Genomic DNA, 27,443 nt, shown 5'->3' with positions numbered 1-27,443 from the left:
CAATTTTAGACTATTTCTACTTCATGTTAAGGAAAGAGATCTGGTTATATCTCTGTATTTATCTATTCTGGTGCATATTCTCAAAGATATTTAAAGATGCACAAAGAATTTACACATCTGTGATTTGAGATTAAAACTCATTTTCAAGTTTGAAATGGCACAATCATCCTACAGAAACTTATCATGCACATATTAACTTCTGCAACAGTCTTTATAACTTATAGGAATTTCTTTATGGAAATATAAATTAAGCTATGATTTTTAAACTTTGAGATTTCAACTTCAATGGTATTGTTTTGTACACGTGGTTTTCCGAGAAATACTTGTTGAATTAAATTATATAATAATTAGGTTTACCATAAAATTCATGTTTTCCCCAGTTCTAATATTTTTTTTTTAATTAACTGAATATTTGCCTGCAAAATATAGCAGTCACCAAAGTTCATAATTTTTATGAGAACAAACTATTAATATTCTTTAATACTTACCAGATTTAGTACTTATTAGATTCAATGAGAGTGATCTTATTTTATACAGATATTAATAAACTAAAGTGATGTTAATTGTGTCTCCAAGTGGAATAAAAATTCACATATTTAAATCTTGATGAAATAGAGCAAACTCTATGTGCATTTTATAGAATCATGACTCTCATATGGAATAAACATGCCTTCTCTGTCACTAATTTAAATTTTCTAACACAAAAATTTCAGTTTTCTTTGGATTTTTACCAACACGTTTGGTGTGTTTGACATTGCTTTGTGTTTAAAATAACCTAGATTTATCTTTTAAAAAGTAATGATATGATTATGTATTATTGCCAGAAACTTTGAAAGGTAAACTACAATAAATATGCTCAATGTTTAATAATAGAGTTTTACTTATGTACCTGTGGAATGACAAAGAAAAGTATATATCATAACAACACTAAACAGAGAAGAAAAGGCAATGCATTATGTTTAAATTCAATTACAAAGGTTATGTAAATTTTAATGTAATTCTACTTTAATGTTTTATTATGATGTGTATTTAGTAAATTTATATTTTAGGGTGATTTATTAATAATGTTTGGAAAATATGTAATGAAGTGTTAAAGACTTAGCAGTTCACTTCATTTGGAGAAAAATTGTTTAATGTATAATATAACAAATATCCCAAGGAAATTAGAAATTCTGGTGATTGTCTATAAGCACAGGCAGAGAAAAATATTTAGTGGTTATTATAGTGTTGTGATTTTTCACAGGGTCATCAAAAGGAGTCCATTTTATTTTGTGAAATAAAATTGAAAATAAATGTTAAGAAAATATATCCTACATTTTAATATAGCAAAACATCTACTAATTTGATTAACAAAATATATATTTAATGTAAAATTATATTGTATTAAAACATTTCATGTATAGCAATCAAAACCATCAAATTTAAAAAACTGAGTCTCTTCACGTTCTTAAGCCATGTGCTAAAATATCAAATATAATGTCCATACAGTAGGCTTCCTAAGGAAAGTCGGTCCTGCTTATTATCCAATCCCTTGCAATATTTGATAAGGCAAAATAATGTAATTTATTTTTCTCATAAATGGATTTTTCTTATTAATTTATTTTTTGATTCTTGATCAAAGGTTTTTTTTTTTTTGGAGTGAGATAATTAAAAACAGTTTAAATTTAAAGTATTACATGGCTCAGCTAATATTTTTGAAAACATAATATCTATGTACTGGAAAATCATCTAACTGTGGCTGTTAAAATACAGATATTTCATTCCAAGTTATAAATCAAATTAACTTGCAGCAAATGTGATTGATGATTGTTGAAAAAGGGTTATTGTTGAATAAATACCCTTACCCTGTAAACTTCACAAGTTACCTAACATCTCTGAGCTTTCAACCCTGATTTTTTCTATCCAAGCATATAGAGAAGTATCAAATATCCTTCCTCAAGGATAATACAAATGGACTCAGGAAGTCTTACTTATCTCAGATGTTTCACTTAACAGTACATTATGGATGCTGAGGTCCTATAATTAATAATTCACTAGTTTTTACTGATGTTATTGATTTTTTTGTAAAAGGAAAGATACTAATGTGAGGAATTAAACGTTGTTTACCAACCTTTTAACATAATACAGTCAGTATTGATATGAATTAATTATGCTCACTTCATGGAAGAAAGTGTAATGATGCTTAGGTGAATGAGAAGGGAAAGAATGTGAAATACTTCAAGAATAAGGAGGTTATGACCAAGGAGAGTTGGATTTGGAAAAAAACATCAGAGTAAAGGGACATTTGCAGCTAGAGGGTGGGAAGTCATGTAGGATGGAGGGGGCTCTACAATGCCAGAGGCAGAGAACTCCAAAGGAAAAAATGCTTGCAATAGGATTTCACATATTAAAAAACAAAACTAAGTAACTTTGTATCTAAGTGCTTTACTATAAATTATCTGTTATATTCTTTACAATCTACATGGTGCCAGAGAAATAAGTTATGTATATTGTCTTTACTTCTTTCTATAGTCCCCTGCTGTGTGATTCTAATCTGTATTTTAGTGTAATTTCAACATAGTTTTTGTGTTTTAATAAAACTTGAACACATTAAAATGCTATTAAACTGTTACACATGGTTAATAATACTTATGGACTTCTGAAAGTAGCTATTATTAAACTGAACAAAGTCATTAATGTCTTTAAACTTTGCACCAAGATGTAAAGTACAAAACAGATGTCTAACTGCATCTAGAGAATAGTAATGATATCTGATTATGTATGTTTCTTCTTTTTTTACCATATATTTTTACTGTATCTTTTATATTTTGTATTTTAAATTAAAAAGTACTTTAATAAAAATACAAGAGTAATGCATTGGATTCCAGTATGTACTTTCCTAGTAATCGTGACTGTAGGCAGTTGACAGAATATAAACCTCAAGCCTTTGTGTCTTCATCTATCTCTATAATCTTCTTCAGTCCTAAAATTCAATGAGTAAATAAGAAACATCCATTTTCATTTAAGACTAGAAATGCAATCTTAAGATATTGTATTTCCTGAACAAAAATATATTTTCATTTATTTTAGATAACAAATATATTGTGTGAATTGCAAAAATTTTTTTAAATGTCATCAGTTGTCAATCACGTTTTTCTCTATTTTAAACATTCATGTTGTTAATTTGATATCTCTTCATTGGGCAATATAAATTTGCTCACTGAAGAGTCTGAACTGCCTAACACGTATATTAGTAAAAATAAGTTTTGATGTTTGAAATGCCCTTTCATTTCTCCAGAAATGATCTCCGAAGTATGGATATAGAATTTACTTGAACATTTAATATTACTACACACCTAACAGCCCAGTAATGGTTTATCTAAAACTAATGTTAACTTATTTTGCTTGAAATGGTTAACTTACTTATGTCAGTATTCAAAGCACTATCACCTATATTATTTGTTCACAGTAATGAGGAAACTAGCTATATATCACTGGCTTATTCATTTTACTGTCTTCAGGTTTAAGTAATCCTTTTTCTTTTTTCATTCTTTTATTTTCTATTGAAAGACTGTCTATGCCTTTCAGAATTTAACTACTATACTACTTCAGGAAGATGAATTAATACTAGCTAATCATTATACATCATTGTTGCAATTACAAAATAATCTAAAATAATCAAATGTCTTGATGAGAAAAATCAGTGATGAACACACTAGAAATCTGACACACCTTGGACCTGGAGAAGCCCAATAATTAAAATCAGAATAGTAACGTGGAGATGTTTAAATGCACACTTCATGCTCAGCAATTTCACCCTAGGTCTAAGCAGCCATGGCACATGTAGTGGAATAGGCTCCCTCAGGTGCACCTCTGTTCAGAGCTTCCTCTCCAGGCCTTAACTGGTCAGGCTTCTCACTTACAACTGTCTGGTAGACACAGGAGTGATTCAAGGAAGAAGAATCTGGCCACTATAGTTGGGATATGAAAGTGGCCTTACGAGACATCTGGATAACAGCAATAAAGCAGGCATACAAATGTTAGTAACTGAGACTCTGAATCAACTTAAAAAATTCTGTAATGATGACTGAAAAATTGAACACTTGAAATAAATTACTTTATAAACAGAAAATAATAATATGGTTTGTTAAGTGGGCATTACATTTACAATGGAATAAAATACCTATTTAAGAGTTCACATGCACTGAAAAGTAGAAGAAAATAAATAATATTCTCATAAGAAAAAAATTCAGAAAGACAGATAAGAGGTTAAGAAGAAAATATTAGAATTGAACAGAAATTTTTAAAAAGGATACAAAAAAGAGTGAAATGCATGAAAACCAGATTTAAATTTGTGATTTGCAATATGTAACCAATATTAGTACCTGAAGAAGAATTAGTGAACCAGTATTAATGCACAAAAGAATAATAGAATAATACAAGAAAACTTTCCAGACATGAATAAATGAAAAATATATAACATGGCATATTCCAATTAAATGCGTAAACATCAAAGATAAAAGGGAAAGGGATTAAATTTTAAGTTCTCAACTTGCCAGTCATTGGGATAAATATTTCACAAATCTTTTTTAATTAAAGAAGTTAAAAACCATGTCAGCTTCCAAGAAGGAAATGAATCAATTACATTCATAAAACATAATATTATTGAAAGTAGGCCATTCTCTGCTGTATTTTCTGCAGTGACAGAGATGAAAGCAAAATAAAGCACCAAATGCATAATCCTCAGTCAACATAAGCTCTAAGAAGTGTGAACTTCACCAATTTCTAATTCATATGTGAAGCCAAAATCACAAGATATTTTAGGTAGACATTTTCAGATTTTCCAGGAAATTTGAAATGGCAATACACTCTTTTTTTCAGATGTAATTACACACATGGATTTCAATTGGAAGAAAATTTGTTCTCCTAAAATCACTAGGGAACCAATCGTATAGAATATTCTACAGATCATTGAGGGCTGAAATATTTTAATAAGGAACTTTACATCAAAAAAAGACTTCACGGACTTCCCTGGTGGCGCAGTGGTTGAGAGTCTGCCTGACGATGCAGGGGACATGGGTTGATGCCCCAGTCCGGGAAGATCTCACATGCCATGGAGCGGCTGGGCCTGTGAGCCATGGCCGCTGAGCCTGCGCATCCGGAGCCTGTGCTCCGCAACGGGAGAGGCCACAGCAGTGAGAGGCCCGCGTACCACAAAAAAAAATCAAAAACAAAAGCAAAACAAAACAAAGCAAAAAAGACTTCATGATAAATATTCTTAAAGTGAAAATTTATAGGTTTGGATAACTATTTTCCCAATTAAAATCAAACAAAATCTTGTGAGCTGATTAACAAATAAACCAGCAGTCAGAACCAAGACGTTAACTCTGATTTACATAAACGTTGAAGGAAAATGAGCATAGAGAAGACAAAAATATATATATAGTTGATCACATTTTTAAGAGTAAGAGTCTTTAAATTCAACTTGAAGAATGCAAAATAGAGATAAAAACAATAAATTTGATATATTATTAAAGTAAAAAAAATCATTATTTTATTATGGTTTAAATAACTATATCAAAAGCTAATTCTTAACCCACATACAAATCTGATGACTTAACATTCAAAACCCTCCTTCCCATAGTGTATGAGTTTTCTTTTGTAAAGAGACTGTCTGAAGACTGTGCTAACCTGGAACCACCTCTGATGGTTCCACCCAGTCACTGTGCAAGTCCCCTAGAATCTGCACCTCCCCAGGCACTTACCTTTCACAGACTTTCAGGAGATTACGCGCAGCTTGAATCAGCAGTGAAAATTTTGAAAACAGAGGACTCTTTTAAATGTATTTGAATAACAGTGTAGCAATAATGAATGCTGACACTTGCCCTTGGGAGATGCCCAGGAGAAGAAGCAAGTGTCTTCATTCCAAATTCTGTCAGCTTCACACCTTAAGCAAGTCAGCCTAACTAGCCATGGATAATATCCCCCGAAAGGAACAATGATAGAGTAGCTTTTATACAGCTTGATTTAACAAATACTACTCATGTTGTAAAAACATACATTTTTAGCTTTAGGTTCACTTATTTCTAATTTTTCAATTTAACATAATGGGTTTCCATGAATGGAATCTTGATTTGTAACATTATATTTACTGAGGATAAATGGTCAATGTACTGTTGCTGACTTAATCCAGGTGCTGATTAGGTTATAACCTGGAGGGAGCTTGCTGTGGCCAAGTGATCACTTGTATAATTTCATTATTTGAAATTAGCCTTGATATTAGAAATATGTTTACTTTCTATACTTTATAAACCGCCAGAGTAAAATAAGCAAAATACAAGCTCAAAAATACAAAATACGAGGTAACGCACACACACACATGCACACACACATTAGTAATGAAAATGGCACATCAGGCAATATGTAACAAAGAAAACCTGTGTCATAGTAGTAAATACTGTGTGCATATGTTAAAAGAAAGATAATAATCTTAGGTTTATGTGAAATTAACATCTATGTGTGCCTTGTTAGAAATACAGCCCAAATAAAATGATACAGCAGGGTTTAAAATAAATAAAAGGCCAAGAACACAGCATAGATATTGAACAAAAAAATATGGAAGTGGCAGTACTGAATATAAGGCAGATTATATTAATAACTTAAAGAGAAATAACTGATAAAATATAGAAATAATAGTAAACTTTACTATTGAATATTTATGTTGCAAAATACACATGGTCAACCTTTCAGTAATTTAAGATATTTTGACAGAGACACAGTTGCTCACAGTTTTTAACTTAACCTCAACTTCTCACAAGTCAGACTGACAGAAGAAAAGAGGTAAAGTGAGGGTGATTTTACATACCTGGGTTCAATTAATATTTTACAAATTGAAAAGATAATGACTAAATTCTCAAATGACCAACCAATTATATATATTACATAATCATAAATAACAAAGATAATGAAAATTCATCTAGGAATTTTAAAAAGATATCTTAATAATTGGTTTAAAACAGATTAATTTGTTTTTATATATCTAAAATAAAAAAATATAATTGTTAAGGTCTTAGAAGGTAAATGAATCTCTGGTTAAGAAACATGCTATAAATATGAACTATTTGTAAATCAGTCATATGGTGTAATATTTAAGAAAGGGAATAAGAGCCCAATTCTGGGAAAGAGAGGAGATATGAAAGTTGCAAAATAAGGGTTGATTAAATTTGGGAGTTTGACTTGGGGTTGATATGAATACATGGTATTTGGTAAAATATACAAGCAATGCTTTTTTTTAGAATTGATTTCAAATTTGGGATTACATTTCTAAAGACAAAAACTTACTTAAAACTTAGTTTCTGCATTTCAGAGTGCATTATTAGAGGGATGTTTACAAGCTTTCATAAATACATATGTAGTTGTTTGTGGATAAATACTGACCTGCAATAAAAAGTGTGTCCAGGTCCATCAACACATATCCCTCCGTTAAGGCAGAGGACCACATTCAGATCATGCTCAGTATAACTGCTAACATTTACTTCACAATATGTACCATTTGGGCAAATGCAAGTAAAGCCATAGGCTGCCTTCTGACAGAAGCCTTCATTCACACAAGGGATGGATGTGCAGTCCTAAATTATGAAATAGAGAATCAAATTTGATTATTAGTGTTAAGACTAGAAATCTTATTAAAATTATATTTTTGTTTAAATATTTTTAAGAAACCGATATGCAAGCTTATCAGGTATTCCCTTCCTCTAAAAACAGAAATATTTATTTCTAGTAATAGATGTTTAACTTTTATCACCAGAAATACTTTTCAAATGTTTCATTGTGGATTTCTCAGAAAAAAATAAACTTTATTAGACTTTATTAAATTATGTGTTATGTGCATAATACCAGGATTTCACTGACCCTTAGTATCCACCATACAACCCCATTTGCCTGGCATAGCTCCAGTTTAACTCTGCTGTCTTTGGGTAATGATTAATAATGTCTCATTAACTTTCAAAGGAATCTTGGGTTTGATTATATAATTAGAACAGACAATTCACTATTGATGTCCCTCTAAAACAAAGCATCTTTAATATCTGAGTTTTTATTCCATTTACAATCTTTTTTTCATCAATATTATTCATCAATATTAACAGGTATATATTTTTTCAGCTTTATTGAGGTATAATTGATCAAAAAACTGTAATATATTTAAAGTGTACAGTGTGATGATTTGATATACATAACCATTTTGAAAAGATTCGAAGTTATGGAGTTTATTAACACTATGGAGTAATTAACATATCCATCACCTTACATATTAACTTTTTTGTTGGGGGTGGAGTTAGTGAAACACAAGTTTTTCTTTTACAAATTTTAATTATACAGCACAGAATTATCAATTATATTCACCATGTTATATATTAGATTCCTAGAACTTATTCAACTTATAACTGAAAGTTTATACCATTTTTCAGCCTCTCCCTATTTTTCCCACTCCCCTCCCCCAAGACCCTAACCCTCCAGGGCTCTGGCAACCACCATTCTACTCTCTGTTTCTATGAGCTCAACTTTTTAATTGAATTTTTTTTAGAATCCACATATAAGTGATATCATGTACATCTGTCTTTCAGTCTGGCTTATTTCACTTAGCCAAATGTCCTCCAGTTTCATCAATGTTGTCACAAATGACAGGATTTCCTTCTCTTTTTAAGGCTGAATATTATTCCACTGTATATATGGACACCATATTTTCTTTATCCAATCATCTATTCATGGACACTTAACATTGTTTTCATACCTTGCCTATTGTGCCTAATGCTGCAACAAACATGGGAGTGTAGATATCTCTTCAAATAACAGTTTCATTTCCTTTGAATATTTACCCAGATTTCGATTGCTGGATCATATGGTAGTTCTATTTGAAGTTCTTGAAAAATCTCCATACTGTTTTTCAAAGTGGCTGTACCAGTTTACATTCCCACCAACAGTGCACAAGGGTTCCCTTTTCTCTACATCCTTGCTGCATTTGTTATCTTCTCTTTGATAATAGACATACTGACAGGTGTGAGGCAATAGCTCATTGTAGTTTTGGCTTGCATTTCTGTGATGATTAGTGATGTTGAGCACATTTTAATATACCTGTTAGCCATTTGTATGGCTTCTTTGGAGAAATGCCTAACACATTTTTTGCCCATATTTAATTGAGTTATTGGGTTTCTTTTTTTTTTTTTTTTTGCTATTGCATTATATGAGTTTCTTATATATTTTGGATATTAATCCTTTATCCAATATGTGGTTTACAAACATATTCTCCCATTCTGTAGGTTGCCTTTTCATTTCGCTGATGGTTTCCTTTGCTGTGCAGAAGCATTTTAGTTTGATGTCATCCCATTTATTTATTTTTGCTTTTGTTGCCTTTGTATCAAAATTTTAAAAAAAATGATTGTCAAGACCAACGTCAAGGAGCTTACCCACTATGTCTTCCAGGAGTTTTAAGTTTTAGGTCTTATGTTCAAGTCTTTAATCCATTTTGAGTTGACTGTTGTGATGGTGTAAAATAGGGGTCCAGCATCATTATTTTGTCTATGGCTATCCAGATTTTCCAATCCCATTTATTGAAGAGACTATCCTTTCTGCATTGTATATTCTTGGCTTCTTTGCCAAAAATTAATTGAATATATTTGTGTGGATTTATTTCTTGGATTTCTATTCTGTTCTATTGGTCTATGTGCCAGTTTTTATGTAAATACCATACTGTTTTGATTACTATACCTTTGTAATATAGTTTGAAATCAGGAAGTGTGATGCTTCCAGCTTTGTTCTCTCTACTCAAGATTGCTTTGTCTATTTGGGGTCTTTTGTGGTTCCATATGGATATTAGGATTATTCTATTTCTCTGAAAAATGCCTTGGGCATTTTGATAAGTGTTGCATAGAATCTGTAGATTGCTTTGGGTAATATGAACATTTTAGCAATACCAATTCTTCCAATCCATAAACAGGGAATATCTTTCCATTTTTTTGTGTGTCTTCAATTTCTTGCATCAACATTTTACAGTTTTCAGTGTACAGATCTTTCATCAACTTGGTTAAATTTATTCCTAAGTATATTATTCTTTTTGATTCTATTGTAAATGAGATTGTTTTCTTAACTTCTCTTCTAATACTTTGTAGCTAGTGTATAGAAACACACTTTTTAAATATTTTGTCTATTTTAAGATGTTAACAAATTAACTTTGAATGCATATAAAAGTTCTATATTTTTACACTTAAAATTTTGGAATATTGGGACTTCCCTGGTGGTGCAGTGGTTGAGAGTCCGCCTGCTGATGCAGGGGACATGGGTTCATGTCCCGGTCCAAGAATATCCCACATGCCGTGGAGTGGCTGGACCCGTGAGCCATGGCCGCTGAGCCTGCGCGTCCGGAGCCTATGCTCTGCAGCGGGAGAGGCCACAACAGTGAGAAGTCCGTGTACCACACACACACAAAAAAAATTGGAATACTAATTGTGGTGTCCAAACCAATCACTCCTCAGGGAGAAGCTGGGAGTTAGGGGTCCCCTCGTTTTGTATGTTGTTATGCCAGGTCTGGGGTTTATGGTGAGGGTGTATCTCAGCCTTTTCTATCCATTTCAACGTGTATATTTTCTCAGTTACCGACATGTAGTAGTTATCCAGCTAGTTTCTGGATTTCTCTGAGGAAGAATTGTTCTGTGCATAGCTGTGCATCTGTGGCAGGAGCAAAATGCAGAGCCTCATATATTGCCATCTTGATCCAGAAGTCTTAACTTGCATGAAATCATAATCTTTTAATTATCCAGTATTCCTATGCATGTATCCAAATTTATGTCCAGTATTTCTGATGCCTATCATCCCAGAAGCAGAGAGGTGTCATGGAGTCAGAGGAACCTGGTTGATGTCTGTCTCTTCCTTTTCAATCTTTGGCATATTTGTATACTTCTCCTACTTTTACACAATCAACAAAGGTATTCAATTTATTGTAGCTTCGTTTATGCATGAAATGGCAATAATCTCACTTAACTCATAAAAATTCCTATGATAATTAAATAAAATAATGACTATAAAGCAATTAGCCCTCTTCCTGGGACATAATAACTGCTCAGTAAATAGTATGTTCTTTCTTTTACACTCTGATGGTCAAAGGCCTTGTCAACCTCTATTTCAGTCATTTGGAACTTGCTTAGGATAGAAAGTGAGTTTTTCAGTATAGTTAATGTCTACTAAATCATACTATATACTTCTTAAGTTCATATTTTAGATATTATATACTTGCTGGTGTTCTAGAAAGCACAGAACATGTTGCCTTGAACATTATATGACACCTGCTTACAATGTAATGATAACTCTGAAAAGATTTGCACCTATAATTCTGAGAAATAATTTATAGAACTTTATGACATCATTAGTAAAACTTTAAAAATGTATTCTGAATATGTTGTCCACACAGAATTTGTTAGTGAATATATACAAATATGATTCATTTGCACTGTGGGTTCTCAAGTTAGTACATCTTCAAAGGTAATTACCTATACAAACATGAGATAGTTTTTTTAACATTTTACCCTGAAAAGTAATATTTTCTAGAACTATCATTAGTTGACACTAATGCTTCTAAACATTTAGTGACTTTTAAGAAGTGTTAACATAACAATAAAAGCTCAAACTGACAAGGCTAATGTGGGAGCCCTTGCATTCATATCATGCATCAAATGGAAAATTAAAGGTTTGTCAAAATCACCAGAGTTTAATTAGTGTCATTTTCAATAAGAAATTGGCTGTGCACTTGAGTATAAACCTCAAGTTATGCTTACAACCCAGATGGTGATCCTTTACATTCGCCTAAGTGATAGAGTTAAATGTATGTTTTTTTTTAATAAATGAATACCATTCTGGTATTCTACTTTTGCTGAAGATGTGAACTCTGACAACCAAAGGCACTTAGACTTGTGGCAGGTACTGCGGTTATTTTTACGGATGTAGGATTCCACAGGGAATGGCGTGGAAACTTGTTTCCCTCTTAGTCCTAAGGCGAGGTATATTTAGAATGATTTATTAGAAAGCATTACATAAACTAATTGAATTATATTTCCAATGGGAAGAAAGAGATAGTTTTTAGACTGCCAAAAGTTCTGTCTCTAGGGTTTACAAGAATCTTTTACTAAATTAATTAGAAGGCTTAATAGGAAATACAAAAGCAATTTCTTTTTAGAAAAATCAAATTATCATTTAAAGTTCTTGATATTTCCTCTTTCAAAAATTAAGGAAGATGCCTATCCCTTTGTTCATCATTATTTATATTACTTTGCTATACTCTAATATAATAAAGTGCTTCCCAAGAAGAATTCACTAAAATTTAATTCAGAAAATGACAGAAAGAAAAGGCTGGTATGTTTAGAGAAAGAGGAGGAAGCTGGGAGTAATGTTGCAGACCAGGGCAATCTAGACAATTGAGCTAGACCCCAACATTCACTCAACTTGTATTCAAAACACCAAGTCAGGAAATGTACAAGACTGTAAGAATAACAGAGCAATGATGTATTCACTGTGGACTGTTTAGACTAATAAATATGCAAGTTAGCTCTCTGACAATTGTGTTGTATCCTGAGGTATATATATATTTACAGTTTAGATCCAAGACTTTGTCCTGAGATCTCTGAACTTCCCTGAAGTATAGAAAGTTACTATCTGAGATCATTTTTATCATAGCATTTGTCTCATCGAATCATATGTTTTCTTTTTAACTGCTGTTTTAATACTTTCTTCAAATAAGATCTTAGAGAAATGAAACATGTTAAAGTAAACATGGAACTGTCTATTTGAAGAGTGGAAACAGGATATGGTTCCATTAGAGCCCTACCTTATCCACTGCAAAGACCTATTAAATTTCATAGAATTTCTTGAACTTTGTCTAGCTCTGAATAAAACTTACCAATATAGTGTACTCTTTCTAAAACTTAAATTGTATGTGAATACTCTGGATAGCTTGTTAAATTTTAGATTCAAACTCTTTGGGATGGGGCCTGTGTTTCTCCATTTCTAACAAATCCCCAGGTGATCCTGATGCTGCTAGTTCATGAACCAAACATTGGTAACAAGAATCTAGTCCAACAATTTTAATTTACTCACAAGGATGAGGACAAGCCAAAGGGTGTTAGAGTGACTTCACCAAGGTCTTATAGCAAGAGGACAACAGAATAAAATCACATAGACACTAACTGCCCTGAATTCCAACTTAAGGCTCATTGTACCACCAAGTCTTTGATTTTTCTCTCAAAGAGATTCCTTGGCTGTGGAAGTGTACATATAATAATGCATATGATAAAGACTTAATATCCCTAATGTTTACTTCCAATATAATTTTTATTTACTGTTTTCTTTCTCAAAACTTACATGATTGAATATGGGTCTACAGTAGTTAATAGGGAGAAGATTTTGTTTGATTCCCAATTTAATCAGACATAGAATGTTTTGTTGAAAAGAAAATACACTCTTTAACTGTTATTTCAACAAATCAAACAAGATTATGAAATATAAAAATTGGGATTGTTTCAGTAAATATTAATTTTTATTTCTTCATTGAAAATGTGTCTGACAGTACTTCCAGGAAACAGGGCCACTGAAATACAGGAAAACAAAACCATTGTCTTAGAAACTTCCTGAAAAGGCACAAATGAATCAATATAGGAAAGAAAAGTACATTAGGGCTAAAACTAGATATGATGCCAAATTCATGAAACACGTGAAGATTTCTTAAAGGTAATGTAAAGTTCCAAACCCATTAAAAAAGCTAACACTTAATACCACTCCTATTTCCTAAGGTAAAGAAAAGAATGCTGCAAAAGAAATCTAAATTGTATATTAATAATCATGATAGTATATTGTACTCTAACTTGGCAAAATGAGGGGTCAAGCATGAACACGTCCAAAAGACTGAGAGTTCTGTGATTCAACATTGCTAAGGACTCTGTAACACTGCATAGAATGTGGGTTTGGTGTTGGTGGTCAAGAGGGGCTGGGAAAGGAAGGGCAGCCCCCTTCCCTACCTGTTTTGCTCTTCTGATTTAGAAAGGCTCACTCTTGCGTGAGTAGTGATGGAAGTCTGTCCTTATACTGGCGATTCAAAGTTTATGGCCCATGGCAAATAATGGAATAGATAGAGAAAATATGTAGGAAAAATATGTAGGAGATTCCTAATAAACACACAAATATAGTGGGAAAGAAATAGGCTGTGAAGCCAAAAGGAAATATACCCACAAAAATACAAATTTGCATGAAGAGAATTTTCAAAGGACAAATGATTATTTCCTACCATGAAATAAAGTATGAAAAAAAATTCAAAATTCTACATCTAAAACACATAATTTTTAAGGGCAATAACCTTAAGATATCTTAACTCTTCATCAAGAGGGTACTGGTTAAATAAATATGAAGCCTCCATACAATGGAATATTAATAAGAATAAAGTAGAACTATATATATTAATGGAGAATAATCTGCAATGATAAAGTGAAACTGTGTGTGACAAATATTACCATTTATGATATGTCCCTTATTTTAAACATGCGTTTTCAATCAAAGGAGATAAATATTCCCTACAATGACATTTGGGAAATAGATGAGCGTTTGGTGGGAGATCCCAACTCAAATCTTATGCTGAAAATCATACTGATGGACCAATCTCTTAATTGTGAATAAAAAGATGAGACAAATACTAGAAGAACTCAAGTAAGTCCCTATTAAACGTGTCACAAATCATCCAACCTTTGGAAAAAGTATCAGTACAGTTGGATACACAAAAAGAAAGCCTTTGAATGTCAAGATCCACTATATAGGGCTTCCCTGGTGGCGCAGTGGTTGAGAGTCCACCTGTTTTTGCAGGGGACACGGGTTCGTGCCCCAGTCCGGGAAGATCCCACATGCCATGGAGCGGCTGGGCCCGTGAGCCCTGGCCGCTAAGCCTGGGCATCCGGAGCCTGTGCTCCACAACAGGAGAGGCCACAACAGTGAGAGGCCCGCTTATCGCAAAAAAAAAAAAAAAAAAAAAAAAAAAAAACCACTATATTGTAATTAAATATTAACAAAAAAATGAGAAAATGTACATAATGTATATGATAGACAAAAGGTAAAATTCTTACTATATAAAAAGCCTCATATAAATTTCAGCTTACACTTGAGGAAATACAGATACACACACACATTTAGTTCTTTTCTTTGTTCATTTCCTTTTTGTTTAGAAAACTTCCTTTAGTCCTACACATGATTAGTTCTTAGTTTTTCTTCATCTGAGAATGTATTACTCTTTTTATTCTAGAATCTTTTTTTTTTAACATTTTAGTACTTAACACACATAATTTTATATTCAAAACAAAACACTTCTCTCTTAGAGTATTTATCCTTCTCAGTCCCAACAAAGTAGAAAAGAAAATACCTGATTTCCGTATTACTCTATTCTCTTTTCTGTGTACTCAGAGTTGAACTACATGTTTCACTAACCATGGCATCCATTCCATACCCAATCATGCATTTGCTTTACTCTAGCATTAATTCTAACATTTTTAAGCTTGCTTCAAATTATCAGGTTGGCAACAAAAACTTTTCCTTGTGTTTTACCCTCTGAAACCCTAACATAAACTTTGCTTTTACACTTTCCCAGGAGATTCAGATACATATTGATGTGAGAGTTCTCTTCAATCAGTACTGCCTGTGTTTCACCACTGCTCTTGTCTCTTTGGACTAGAAATACAGACTCAAACATCAATCCATGAATGCCCTTCAGAAGCTGTTATCTGTTTTCCATTTGCACGAAATATCTTTTTCCATGCCCTTACTTTCAGTCTGTATATGTCTGTAGGTCTGAAGTGGGTCTCTTGTAGACAGTAAATATATGGGTCTTGTTTTTGTATCCATTCAGCTAATCTGTGTCTTTTGGTGGGAGCATTTAGTCCATTTACATTTAAGGTAATTATCGATATGTATGTTCCTATTCTCATTTTCTTAATTGTTTTGGGTTTGCTATTGTAGGTCTTTTCCTTCTCTTGTGTTTCATGCCTAGAGAAGTTCCTTTAGCAGTTGTTGTAAAGCTGGTTTGGTGGTGCTGAACTCTCAGCTTTTGCTTGTCTGTAAAGGTTTTAATTTCTCCATCAAATCTGAATGAGATCCTTGCTGGTTAGAGTAATCTTGGTTGCAGGTTTTTCTCCTTCATCACTTTCAGTATGTCCTGCCAGTCCCTTCTGGCTTGCAGAGTTTCTGCTGAAAGATCAGCTGTTAAACTTATGGGGATTCCCTTGTGTGTTGTTGTTTTTCCCTTGCTGCTGTTAATATGTTTTCTTTTATTTAATTCTTGATAGTTTTATTAATATATGTCTTGGCATGTTTCTCCTTGCATTTATCTTGTATGGGACTCTCTGTGCTTCCTGGAATTGATTAACTGTTTCCTTTCCCATATTAAGGAAGTTTTCAACTATAATCTCTTCAAATATTTTCTCAGTCCCTCTCTTTTGCTCTCTTCTTCTGCGATCCATATAATTCGAATGTTGGTGCCTTTAATATTGTCCCAGAAGTCTCTGAGAGTGTCCTCTATTCTTTTCATTCTTTTTTCTTTATTCTGCTCTGCAGTAGTTATTTCCACTATTTTATCTTCCAGGTCACTTATCCGTTCTTCTGCCTCAGTTATTCTGCTATTGATCCCATCTAGAGTATTTTTAATTTCATTTATTGTGTTGTTCATTGTTGTTTCTTTCATCTTTAGTTCTTCTAGGTCCTTATTAAATGCTTCTTGCATTTTGTCTATTCTATTTCCAAGATTTTGGATCATCTTTACTATCATTATTATGAATTCTTTTTCAGGCAGACTGCCTATTTCCTCTTCATTTGTTAGGTATAAGATAAATGAATACATATGTTCAAAAAAATGTGTTCATAAGTGTTCATAGCAACTATTCACAATAGTGCCATATTGGAAGCAATGCAAATGTGCATCAATTGATGAATGGATAAACAAGATCATGTATTATACAATATAGTCCTTCTCAACAATTAAAATGAATTAATTACTGCTATTCTCAATGACATGGAAGAATCTCTTAGATGAAGCTAGGCATGAAAGTATGCATAATTTATTATTTCATTTATATGAAATTCTAGAAAAAGTAAATCTAGTCTATAGTGATAGAAAGCAGTTCAGGAATTATCTAGGATCAGGGGTGCAGGCTGGATATTGACTGGGAAGGGGCACAAGAGTCTTTTAGGATAATAGAATGTTATATATCTTGATTGTGGTAGTGGGTACATGAGTGTATACATGTGTCAAAATTCTTTGATCTGTACATTCCAAATGGTTGCATTTTGTTGTATTTAAATTATACCACAATAAAGTTAATTTAGAAATTAAAAGAAAAAAACAACAAAAAAGAAGCTGTTATCTGGGCATTGCAACATAGAGAAAGTTACAAAAAATAGGTGAGCTAAGTAAGATACATATCTATACCCCTTATCCATATCTCCAGATGGAGCTTGTGAGGCAGGGGGTATATCTGATAATTACTGTATTTTGGTTTTTCATAAATAATAAATTTTTAATATTTACAGAATGAATGACCAAAAGTACATTTGGAATGTACTTACAGTGTTAGTAAAAAGACAGTTAAAAAAACTTTATTGAACTAAATAATTAATATAGATGGCAGGATAAAATTTAAAAAAAAGAAAAACAGAATAAATAGTCCTAAAATTGACCCATATATAGGTATTAGTGTATAAAAAAGTGAGGCATACCAAAACAATCCAGAAATAATAGATACTTTGGTAAAAGTTCTTGGAAAATTGATTATATTTTTGCAAAAAAAATATATTTCTTTTTATCAATTATAACAAAATATTCACAATGGATTAAAGGACTAAAAGTGTTGTTAATCGTAAAATTGTAATAAATAAGAATATAAGAAAATAATTTAAATATTGGTGTATAAAAGGACCTTCTAAAGAGAGAGGCAAAGCATAGTATCATAAAGAAAAAGGTAAAGAAAAATACAAAAATCTCATAACTTTACAAGTTTTGTAAAGAAAGAAGGGTCACACTCTAGGCAAGATTTGTAATTTTGCAGAATCTAGTGGATTTTATCCATAATTTTAAATAGTATATAAAACCCAAAAAAGGCAGACAAGTCAAAAGAAAAATACTGTTAGTCAAAGGCTGTGAGTAAACAAGGCTCACACAAAGAAATACAGGTGGCGAATAATCATATGGAAATGTGTTCAATCTTCATAATAAGCCAGTGAAATATAAATCAAAATAGTGACATGCTACTTTTTCCTCATCAAATTAGTCAACGCTTTAAAAAAAATGATTTCATTTGATAGGATCTAGGGAAGCTGGCATGCTCATACTCTCATTAAATAAGTGTGGTTCCTCAACACTTATTTGGAACACTTTGTAGCTACTGAAAAGTTTGAGTCATGGCTCCATGTATTATAATGAAATGGTCCCTAAGATATACTAGGTGAAACCAAAAGTCACTGAATAAGGAGTATGATGGGTTCAACTTTATGTTAAAATAAAATTATTATGAAAAACCATCTAAAAGCATATAGGTAGAATTAAACAATTGTTCTCATAATACTGGGTGTGTGGGTATGAATATATACAAATTCATATAAGAAAGAAAATATTTCTTTATTTATATATTTAATTCAGAAGACAAATACCACATTTGCACTACCAAGAGACAGGGTTTTGGAGGTTATCACAGGCAACACATGCAACAGTGCAGACAAGATACATGCTTCCTGCATCTTCTACCGGGAATTTATTAATTACAACATCTCCTTCTCCACATCAAGTGTGGCTTTCACTATCTAGAATCAAATCCACAAAATGTCAATAAATTATTAGGCTTTCAAAAATGTGTCAAAATATGTGCTAGTTGATTTACCTTCATTATCTAATTTAATTCTCACAACAACATAAGAGGTAGTTCCTATGATTTCCCTCATTGAATAGATAAAACATGATTTCAGATTGCAAGTAATTTGTCCTAGAGCACACAGAAGGTAACTAGCAAAATTGCAGTTCAATTCTGTTTCTCCCTCCAAAAACATCATTTACTGAGTATCAACCACATTTAATGTGTATCATCATACAATGATCCTGCAGTATAAGAACTGTATTTTACTGATAAAGGAAAGAGACACGAAGGATTTAAATAAAATATCTAGAGTCTCACAATGTCAAAGGCTGTCTTTCGTGCCTGTGCTTCCTTCCTTTACCATGTCATTGTAAGCCAGGAAGGACCTGGAAGAACTTCCCATTATCCAGGAAGGCACATGAGATTCTCATCCACTATGAATGGTCTTAAACTTCAGGTAACCAAAACTTCTCTGCAGATGACACATTCCACATAAAATAGCATGTGTCAATCATGTCAGGTCTTATGCCTGAAGATCAGAAGACAGATTCTGAGAGCATTGCTGGTGTCAAGGTTCTCTATGTGTACCTGTCTCTTGGTACATCCATCCAGTACTTATTTTTCTCCTTCCTGTGTATGGATCCATTTAATCTCCTCATCCTTACACATCCACAGACACCTGTGTGTCCTAAGATCAGAGAGGGGGAGGCAGATGGCAAATCATAAGCCTTCTGAGCTCTTTGGATAATGGTCACTTCCAGGATTTAGTTGATTGAGGACTCCATATTGCAGAAGTTTACGATACCAATAGATGGGGCAGGGGGAGGTGAAAGAGCTATGATTTTTAGTTTTGTTTGGAGTCAGCAAAGATTCCAAAAAAGAAATTCCAAAGGAAAGGTGAGAGGCACTTAAATAATCAGTAAGTGCTGAAATAGTGATTCTGAGACCTACAGCAAATAACTTGTTTCCCACAGGATACGTCCAAGAGCATATTTGGCCCATTTCACAACGTTTTGGACAGGACCAAATATCAAGGAACTTTTGGTGTGGACCAAATGTCTTATGGATTTTTTGATAGGACCACATATCTGCTAACTGTTTTGTATTTCTTTTAAATTAATTTAAATTTAGTAAAAGTTATAAAACTTACATTAATCTTGATCTTACATCTTGAGCTAGTCCATTCTGCACTGCATGAACATTGATACTTATCAATGAAATCTATGCATCTGAAACACAGAATTATGTTTTTAAGTAAGTAAGACAATGAAAGCATAATTTCAAGAGAGTTCACTGTTTAATTTTTTTTTCTTTTCCAGGTCAGGAAAAAAAAAAACACATTCCCATGAGCAATAGAGGGCAGAGTTTATTTCTACTTTCTTATCCTTCAAGGTGACTGGACTGAAAGAACAAATCAATTCTCATTTTTGCCATCTTCCCCATGGCAATGGAAAGGAAGAAAAAAAAAACAGCTTGAAAAGATAAAAAAGTATGTCTAGGGCTTATGTAGGAAACTGAAATCAGCTGGGGCCAAACAGCACTGTAGTGAACTACCCATCTTCATCCTCTCTCTCTGGCTTACAAAGTCTGTAGCAAGACTAGGAAAGAAAAATCGTGCTGAGGAAGGCAGCTGTGTGCCTCTTCGAGTCTTCCCTCCTTGTCACCTGCATCTTCTAGAAATATCCCCACTCTAGATTTGCATAAACTAATATTGTATCCATGAGCAGAATAGTTATTATACAACTCTATAAAGAGATTCACAAAATGTCTTATCTGCAAATAGGGATGAAAGAACCGGTCTATTTAGCAACATTTTAAATACTAAGTTTGTGGTATTATCCCTCCACAGAACAAATAATAGAATCTCTCATCATCCTACCTGTTACTACTATTACTGTGAGCATTACTTTTAAGATTATTAAAGTCCAATTAATTCACATTTATTGAAAATTACTTTATGCTAATGAGCAGAAATAAAAGAAGGGCAGAGATAATGTATCAGTGCATTTCATTAAGTTAAACGGGCAGCCTCTGTCATCTTAACTGTACTTAGCTCTTGTTTTATGAAAAAACATAATTAAAATTACCTTTATCAACTTTTCCTTGAGATTCAGTTTTAAATATCATGAGTTAAATTTGCCTTCTTAGATTTAATAATAGAAGAATAAAAATAGCTACCTGCCATGTAGAGGATGTGAGAGGCAGTTATTTGCCTTTGCTTCACAGTGTGCTCTGAAAAACCCACTCTTGCAGTCACAGGTGTAATGATTTATGCCATCAATACAAGTTCCGTCACGGAGACAGGGCTTTGATAGACATTCGTCTATATTTAATTCACAATCGATGCCTACATTAGAAGAGACAAGACAAAAAAAAACAGGCTATTTAAATGCAAAACTCAAAAGTTTGTTCATTATAGAAAATGTCACCAAGAAATCAGGACTCCCTCCATTAAAGATAATTTGACATCTTATAGTGAAAGAGAACATTTTTTCAAGGTTAAACATGTTTAGGTCTCTGAACTCTCAGACTAACTTAAAGTGAATGAGGAAAACAAAGCACAAGCTTAATCTACTTAAAAGATTTGTTTTTAGAGTGAGGAGTTGCTTATTAAAAATATAGGTGAAGTAATGAATTTCATCAAGTTGTCACTGTGAATACTAATTTATACTATTTTTGGTAATGATCCTTGATAGTCAAACATTTATTATCTACAGGTGTTAAAAGTTTGAATTTTCTATATTTGGTCTTAGTGGGTCAATGATGAATAATGAAATAAGTCAATAATGAACTAAGATTTCTAAATGTAATCTAACTTTGCCTAAATACCTAGTGTTTTTGAAGGCCAAAAAAAAATAAAGTTTCAAATAAATAATTTCAAATAAATAGTTTGAAAGACTATCTCAGTATTTGTTTGGATATCAGGTAAAAGTTTGGGGACAGAGCGATTGGCAGATATGCAACTGTTTCACAAGGTGACATCATAACTTTATTTATATACCATATCAGAACTTCTATTTAAGTGACTGCTATTTAGAGTGGTCACACCAGGAGAGTCTGTGATTTATTGCAAATGAAACTTCCAATGCAAAAAAAAATATTTTTGGAAATTCTTTTTAGAGATAATCAGTTTTCAAGTCAAAATTCTATTTTTAATGGTTACATCTTATTTTTTTTACTGTAACTGTCACTACCTATATAGAACTTTGGATATTAATGATACCATAAAATTAATATATGTAAATTAGTCAAATCTGCATCCATATTTAAAAAGACCATCAAGATTTAGTTCAGGGTATGGAATAAACAGACATAACAGACTATATTAGGTTGCAGTAATAATAATAAAAAGGGACCTACTTCTCTATGTCTCAGTGGCCCATGTCACAGGCTTATTTCTCACTAGTATTCCATGGCAAAGGTGAGCTACAGATCCAGTTTATATTATCTTCACACTGGGACCCAGGTTAATGGAGCAACCTCTATCTGGGTGATTGCCATCATTGTTGAAGAAGGAAAAGGGTACTTGGCATTGTTGAAGAAGGAAAAATGTACATACACTGCTTCTTAAATCTTCTACATATATTAATTTGCCAATCCAAGTCACATGACCAAGCCCAACATAAATGAGATGGGAATTAATGGTCCTCCCTCAGGAAATGGCAGCTATTTGTGACTATATTAATATTTAGTCAGACACGATCATTGAAACTTCTCACTGTAAATGAGGATCATTTATTAGTATATCATAGGTTTATTGGAATAATAATTAAAACCATGTACTTAAACAACTAGCCCAGGGCCTTGTACACATTTAACATTTGATTATTATCGTTTTCCTGAGACAAATTTTATCAATACAATTATGTTATATTAAATAAGTGATAACAGGTGTTTCCAGAGACATATTATTCCAATTAAGATAAGTGAAAAGTTTTTCTGTAGGACTATGTACAAATGCTGGCAAAATCAGTGATGGAAATTTCAGTTAAGAAGAGGTGGTCTACTTAACACAAAAGTAGGGTTGAGAGGCAGAGTTATAAAGAGAATTGTTTAGGGTGCATCCAGTGCTATTTGGAGAAAGGAGAAGCATCTCCATGGAGGGCAAACATGTGTCAGTGTAGCTGGAGAACACATCACCAACATTACCTGAGGAACTTTCTCACCTGATGCTTTATTCATTAATTAAGCTGTGGTGATACTTTGACCCCCTAAGTAGCCTCCAGAGAGGATAAGAATGTAATGACTGACTGACCTGAACATTTTGGTCCCTGTAAACACTTATTTATTTATTATTATTATTTTTTTCATTTTTAACACTATAGTCCTTGAGCACCATACAAGTCAGGTCCCCTTTTAACTTTTTAACTTCATCTTATTCTACCCTCACCCTTGGCTATTCTACTGTCTTTGCACTGACCTCAAATACTTTGTTCCTTTTTCTAGAATTCTCTTTTCCTAGATATTTACAAGAGTCACTCCTTTATTTCTTCAGTCTTTATTGCAATGTTGTTTTCTCAAGGAGGCCTATTTGACCACACTATTTAAAATTGCATCCCCTTCCTCACCCATAATCACCATTATCCTGTTTTACGTTTATTTTATCACCATAGCAAACAATCTCCTTCTGGCATTCTATGAGATTTACTCATTTTTCTTTTCTTTTTGTCTTTCTTCCCCATTATAAACTTAGCTCCATTAGGGCATGGTTTTTGTGTCTAGTTCAATATGGAATTCAGTGAAATCTTTTTAAGTAAATATGTCATTGTTGTGAGTGTGTGTGTGTTTATATTTTGTTTTTCATGTCAATTTTGTTTGTTTGTGGGAATTCCCTGGCAGTCCAGTGGTTGGGACTCTGCACTTTCACTGTCAAAAGCGAAGTTTCAATCTCTGGTTGGGGAACTAAGATCCTGCAAGCTGCACACACGGCCAAAAAAAATTTTTTTCATTTGCTTATTTTCCTCAGAAGTCTCTGCCCCTTCCCAAGCAAGAACAAAGCAATTCTTGAAATCTCAGTCCTTGCAATGGTGAGACTCAGAATCTGGAATGAGGTGATTCCTCCTAGGTGTGTGTCTGAAAGGCTTGTCTTGCCTGTGTAGTCAAGGGGAATTATTTAATGAAATTTATATTTTTTTCTATCTTCAAGCAGAGAAGCTTCCGTGATAACTTAAAAAGACATGAAGGTGTGGAGAGTGTTGAACTTCAGTTCAAAATGAGCTCCCCGTACATAATTACCAACTGTGAGAATGAAGGAAAGACTGCTGCTTGCAACAACACAAATGGACCTTGAGAGCAGTGAGCTGAGTCAGACTGAGAAAGACAAATCCTGCATGATGTCATTTGTATGTGGGACCAAAAACAAACAAACAAACAATTCATAGAAAAAGAGAAGAAAATGGTTGCCTGAACCAGAGCCAGGGAGGTATGGGCAATAAGGAGAGGTTGGCCAAAGGGTACATATTTTCAGCTCTAAGTTAAATAAGGCCTGAGGATCTAATGTATAACATAGTAGCTAAGTTGATAGTGCTGTTCTGTATAATTGAAATTTGTCAAGAGAATAGGACCTAAATGTTCTCACATATACACAAAGGAAAGATAAAAATTCCGAGGTGTTGTATGGGTTAATTAACTATGTGGGAGCAGCCCTTTCACAATGTGTATGTATATGAAATCATCACCTTGTGCACTTTAAAAGCTTATAAGTTTCTTTGTCAACTATACCTTAATAGATCTGGAAAAAAATAAAAATTTTATATCAACACCATAAATGGAAAAGCATTATCTTGTTCCAAAAGTAAAAAGGTAACCCAAAATTAAATGCAATAAAAACAATTACCAAGACATCAAAACTTTAAATTTCTCATCTGTAAACTGTGGATCAAAATATCTATGTTATAGAACAGTTTACAGATATATGGGAAGTATATATACATTTCTAGGGGCACATAGAAGATAATAAATGATATTTATAATACATTATTGTTATAATGACACATTCATTTATCCTCTTCATGGGATTAAAATACGAATGCTTTGACATTGTGTCCACGAATCCAAGCAAATCTAAAATAACTGATAATTAGTATTTATTAGACATTTCCAAAGGCTTGTTCAAAATTTGTCTCAGTTCTTTGCCTGATTTGCCTTATATTATGTCACTTACTTCCTGCTGCTCATTAATTTATCTAACACATACTTATTGAGCATCTATTTTGTGCCAGCCATAGTTCTGGACTCCTTCCATAGTTCTCTTTGACTTGGTGTGTATCATCACAGCCTACCTCCATCATAGTGTAACAGATATTTCCCAATAACTTAACAATGAGCATTGTGGATTTTGTTTGTCAAGAGAAGAAATAGTACAAGAAAGTTTTGATTTTTGTTGTCTGACCTATTGTTCTTTCCTGCTATCCAGTTGCTTGCCTTGTGGCTACAGTAATTTATATTTGGGATGATTTTTAATTGGCTGTTCTAAAATTAGAGTTCTTAATTTCATTCATAACATAGGCAACTCCTTTTCTAAGCAGAGTAGATGGTTACCTATGTAATTTGGGGGACTTTCCATGCCCCTGCCTGGGTCAAAACCCTCTTGACCAGATTACCTCAATGCCTGTCTCTGTATTAGAGATTTTCACATCAGATATAAAAAATCCTTTGCAGAAATAAGCCATTAAAGTATATAAATTGAGAAGCATGTTCAGTAAGATATTTACATGCACCAACACCATTATGACAAATAATATATGTAAATAAATACATCTTTATCTCTCTGTATGTATCATCTATCTGTCTAACTAACTCTTCTCCAACCTCTGGTCCTTCCCTTACTTTCCCTCCAAGCCTTCTTCACCCAACTTCTCCCCACTGATTAGTCTTATATGTTGGAAAATTTCCCAAAATGACTTTTCTGATTCCTAATCCTTTTCATTTCACATGTGTTATCCTAACAAAGTACTTTATGGACCCTTTACTGCATACTGAAATAAATGTTGTCTTCTTAGCCTCTGGGTCAACCTTGCCTTTATTACCATTCCTCTGATGTTGTCAACTACTCTAGTCCCCTAGTTTACAAACCTGATTGAATAATAGAATCACCTGTGGAGTCTTTAAAATTATAACTTCCCAATTCTGAATCTCTGGGAAGTAGGCCTGACAAACTTCACTAAGAAAACATTTCCAACTGGTTCTAAAGCACAGGTAGATGTAAAGACCACTGATTTCATAAAACATTATGAAACATTATGTTTTCTTATATCCATATTTACTCCTGATAATTCTGCCTGGATTGTTATGTCTCCATTTCTGCCTATTTGGTAATTGCAATCATTGTTGCTTTTGTTGTGGTCATCCATTTACAATGCTTGGTGTCAGTTTATTTATCTCTTGTAAAAATAAAATACAGTGTGTGTGTGTGTGTGTGTGTGTGTGTGTGTGTGTGTGTGAAAAAAGACATACCAGTGGTCACTTGGGGATGTGGAGGGGTGGAATGTAGGGAAAAAAAGGTGCTTTATAAATGAGGCATAAAAACACTTGCAAGTGGTGTATATGTTCCTTTTCTTCATTGTTTTGGCAGTTCCATGGGTATATGCATATTTCAGAACTTAAATTGTGCTCTTTAAGTATGTGCAGTTTACTGTGTATCCATTATATTTAACAGAGCCATTAAAAATAGGCTAAGAACAGACGCTTGTCTCAACAAATAAATGTAGCAAAGAACAGAAGAGTCAAGTACAGTATGATCTCTGTCAGTTGAATTTTCCTATAGTTTACTTCCCTCAAAAAATATATCCCAGTTCTTAAAAGAGATGGAACTCAATAAAAGGTAAAAAAAATAAACAGCAAAGCCATCAGCAGGATGAGCTCCAGCTAATTTTCAATTGTGAGACACTAGGTGCACGGTTCAGACATGCTAGGATGTTTGTTCTTCCTGCCCAATATTTTAGAGAGGATGTTAAACACCCCCATTAAATGCCTGCAAGTGATGGCCAGAGTGCAGTTTGGAGAATTATGGCTGTGATCTTTAATATTGTTGTGCCTTTGTAAAGAGTCTCACTCAGAATTTCCAGGGTAATTTTGGAGTCAACGTTTTTATTTTTTTTGTTTTTTGGATGATATATATGTCTAACTCACCTCAAGAATATATCCACGTACTTGAAGTTAGGGACCAGCTGGTGTAAATTTGTGTGGTTATCTCCTGACCTAACCTTTTAGCTTCTTTTTGTTTCTTGATTGTAGTTAAACTTCATCTTGCCTCAGGGCCTTTGTATTTGCTGTTCCCATGTTTTGGAAATATTATTTCCAGAAAAATTTTCCATAAATGATTCTTTTCTATTCTTTGGCACTCATCTCTTAAATATATTTTTTCCTTGATTGTCCTATTAGCCTAACTTAGTCCCAATTTATCAGATTACCTTATTTCTTTCACAGAATAATAATAAAAACAAATATTAAATAAATAAAAAATAAAGCCTGTTTTTAATTCCGGTCTTACAAAAATTCTAACTTAATAAATTTCCACTGATATCTCCTAATAAAAATAGCTACCAA

At 33.0% G+C, this 27,443-nt stretch overlaps 1 protein-coding gene across 1 annotated transcript in view; it reads right to left on the bottom strand.

Moving 5' to 3' along the window:
• The window catches only part of EYS (EGF-like photoreceptor maintenance factor), a 1,631,219-nt gene that overhangs the window by 1,039,241 nt on the left and 564,535 nt on the right, over positions 1-27,443 (bottom strand). Inside the window, 3 exon segments of the mRNA XM_024761621.1 lie at positions 7,417-7,607; positions 20,047-20,125; positions 21,075-21,243. Coding sequence (XP_024617389.1) covers positions 7,417-7,607; positions 20,047-20,125; positions 21,075-21,243 — 439 coding nt within the window.

This window comes from Neophocaena asiaeorientalis, unplaced genomic scaffold, assembly GCF_003031525.2.
Source record: "Neophocaena asiaeorientalis asiaeorientalis breed wild unplaced genomic scaffold, Neophocaena_asiaeorientalis_V1.1 scaffold169, whole genome shotgun sequence".
Lineage (NCBI taxonomy): Eukaryota > Metazoa > Chordata > Mammalia > Artiodactyla > Phocoenidae > Neophocaena > Neophocaena asiaeorientalis.
This window is presented reverse-complemented; position numbering and strand designations above follow the sequence as displayed.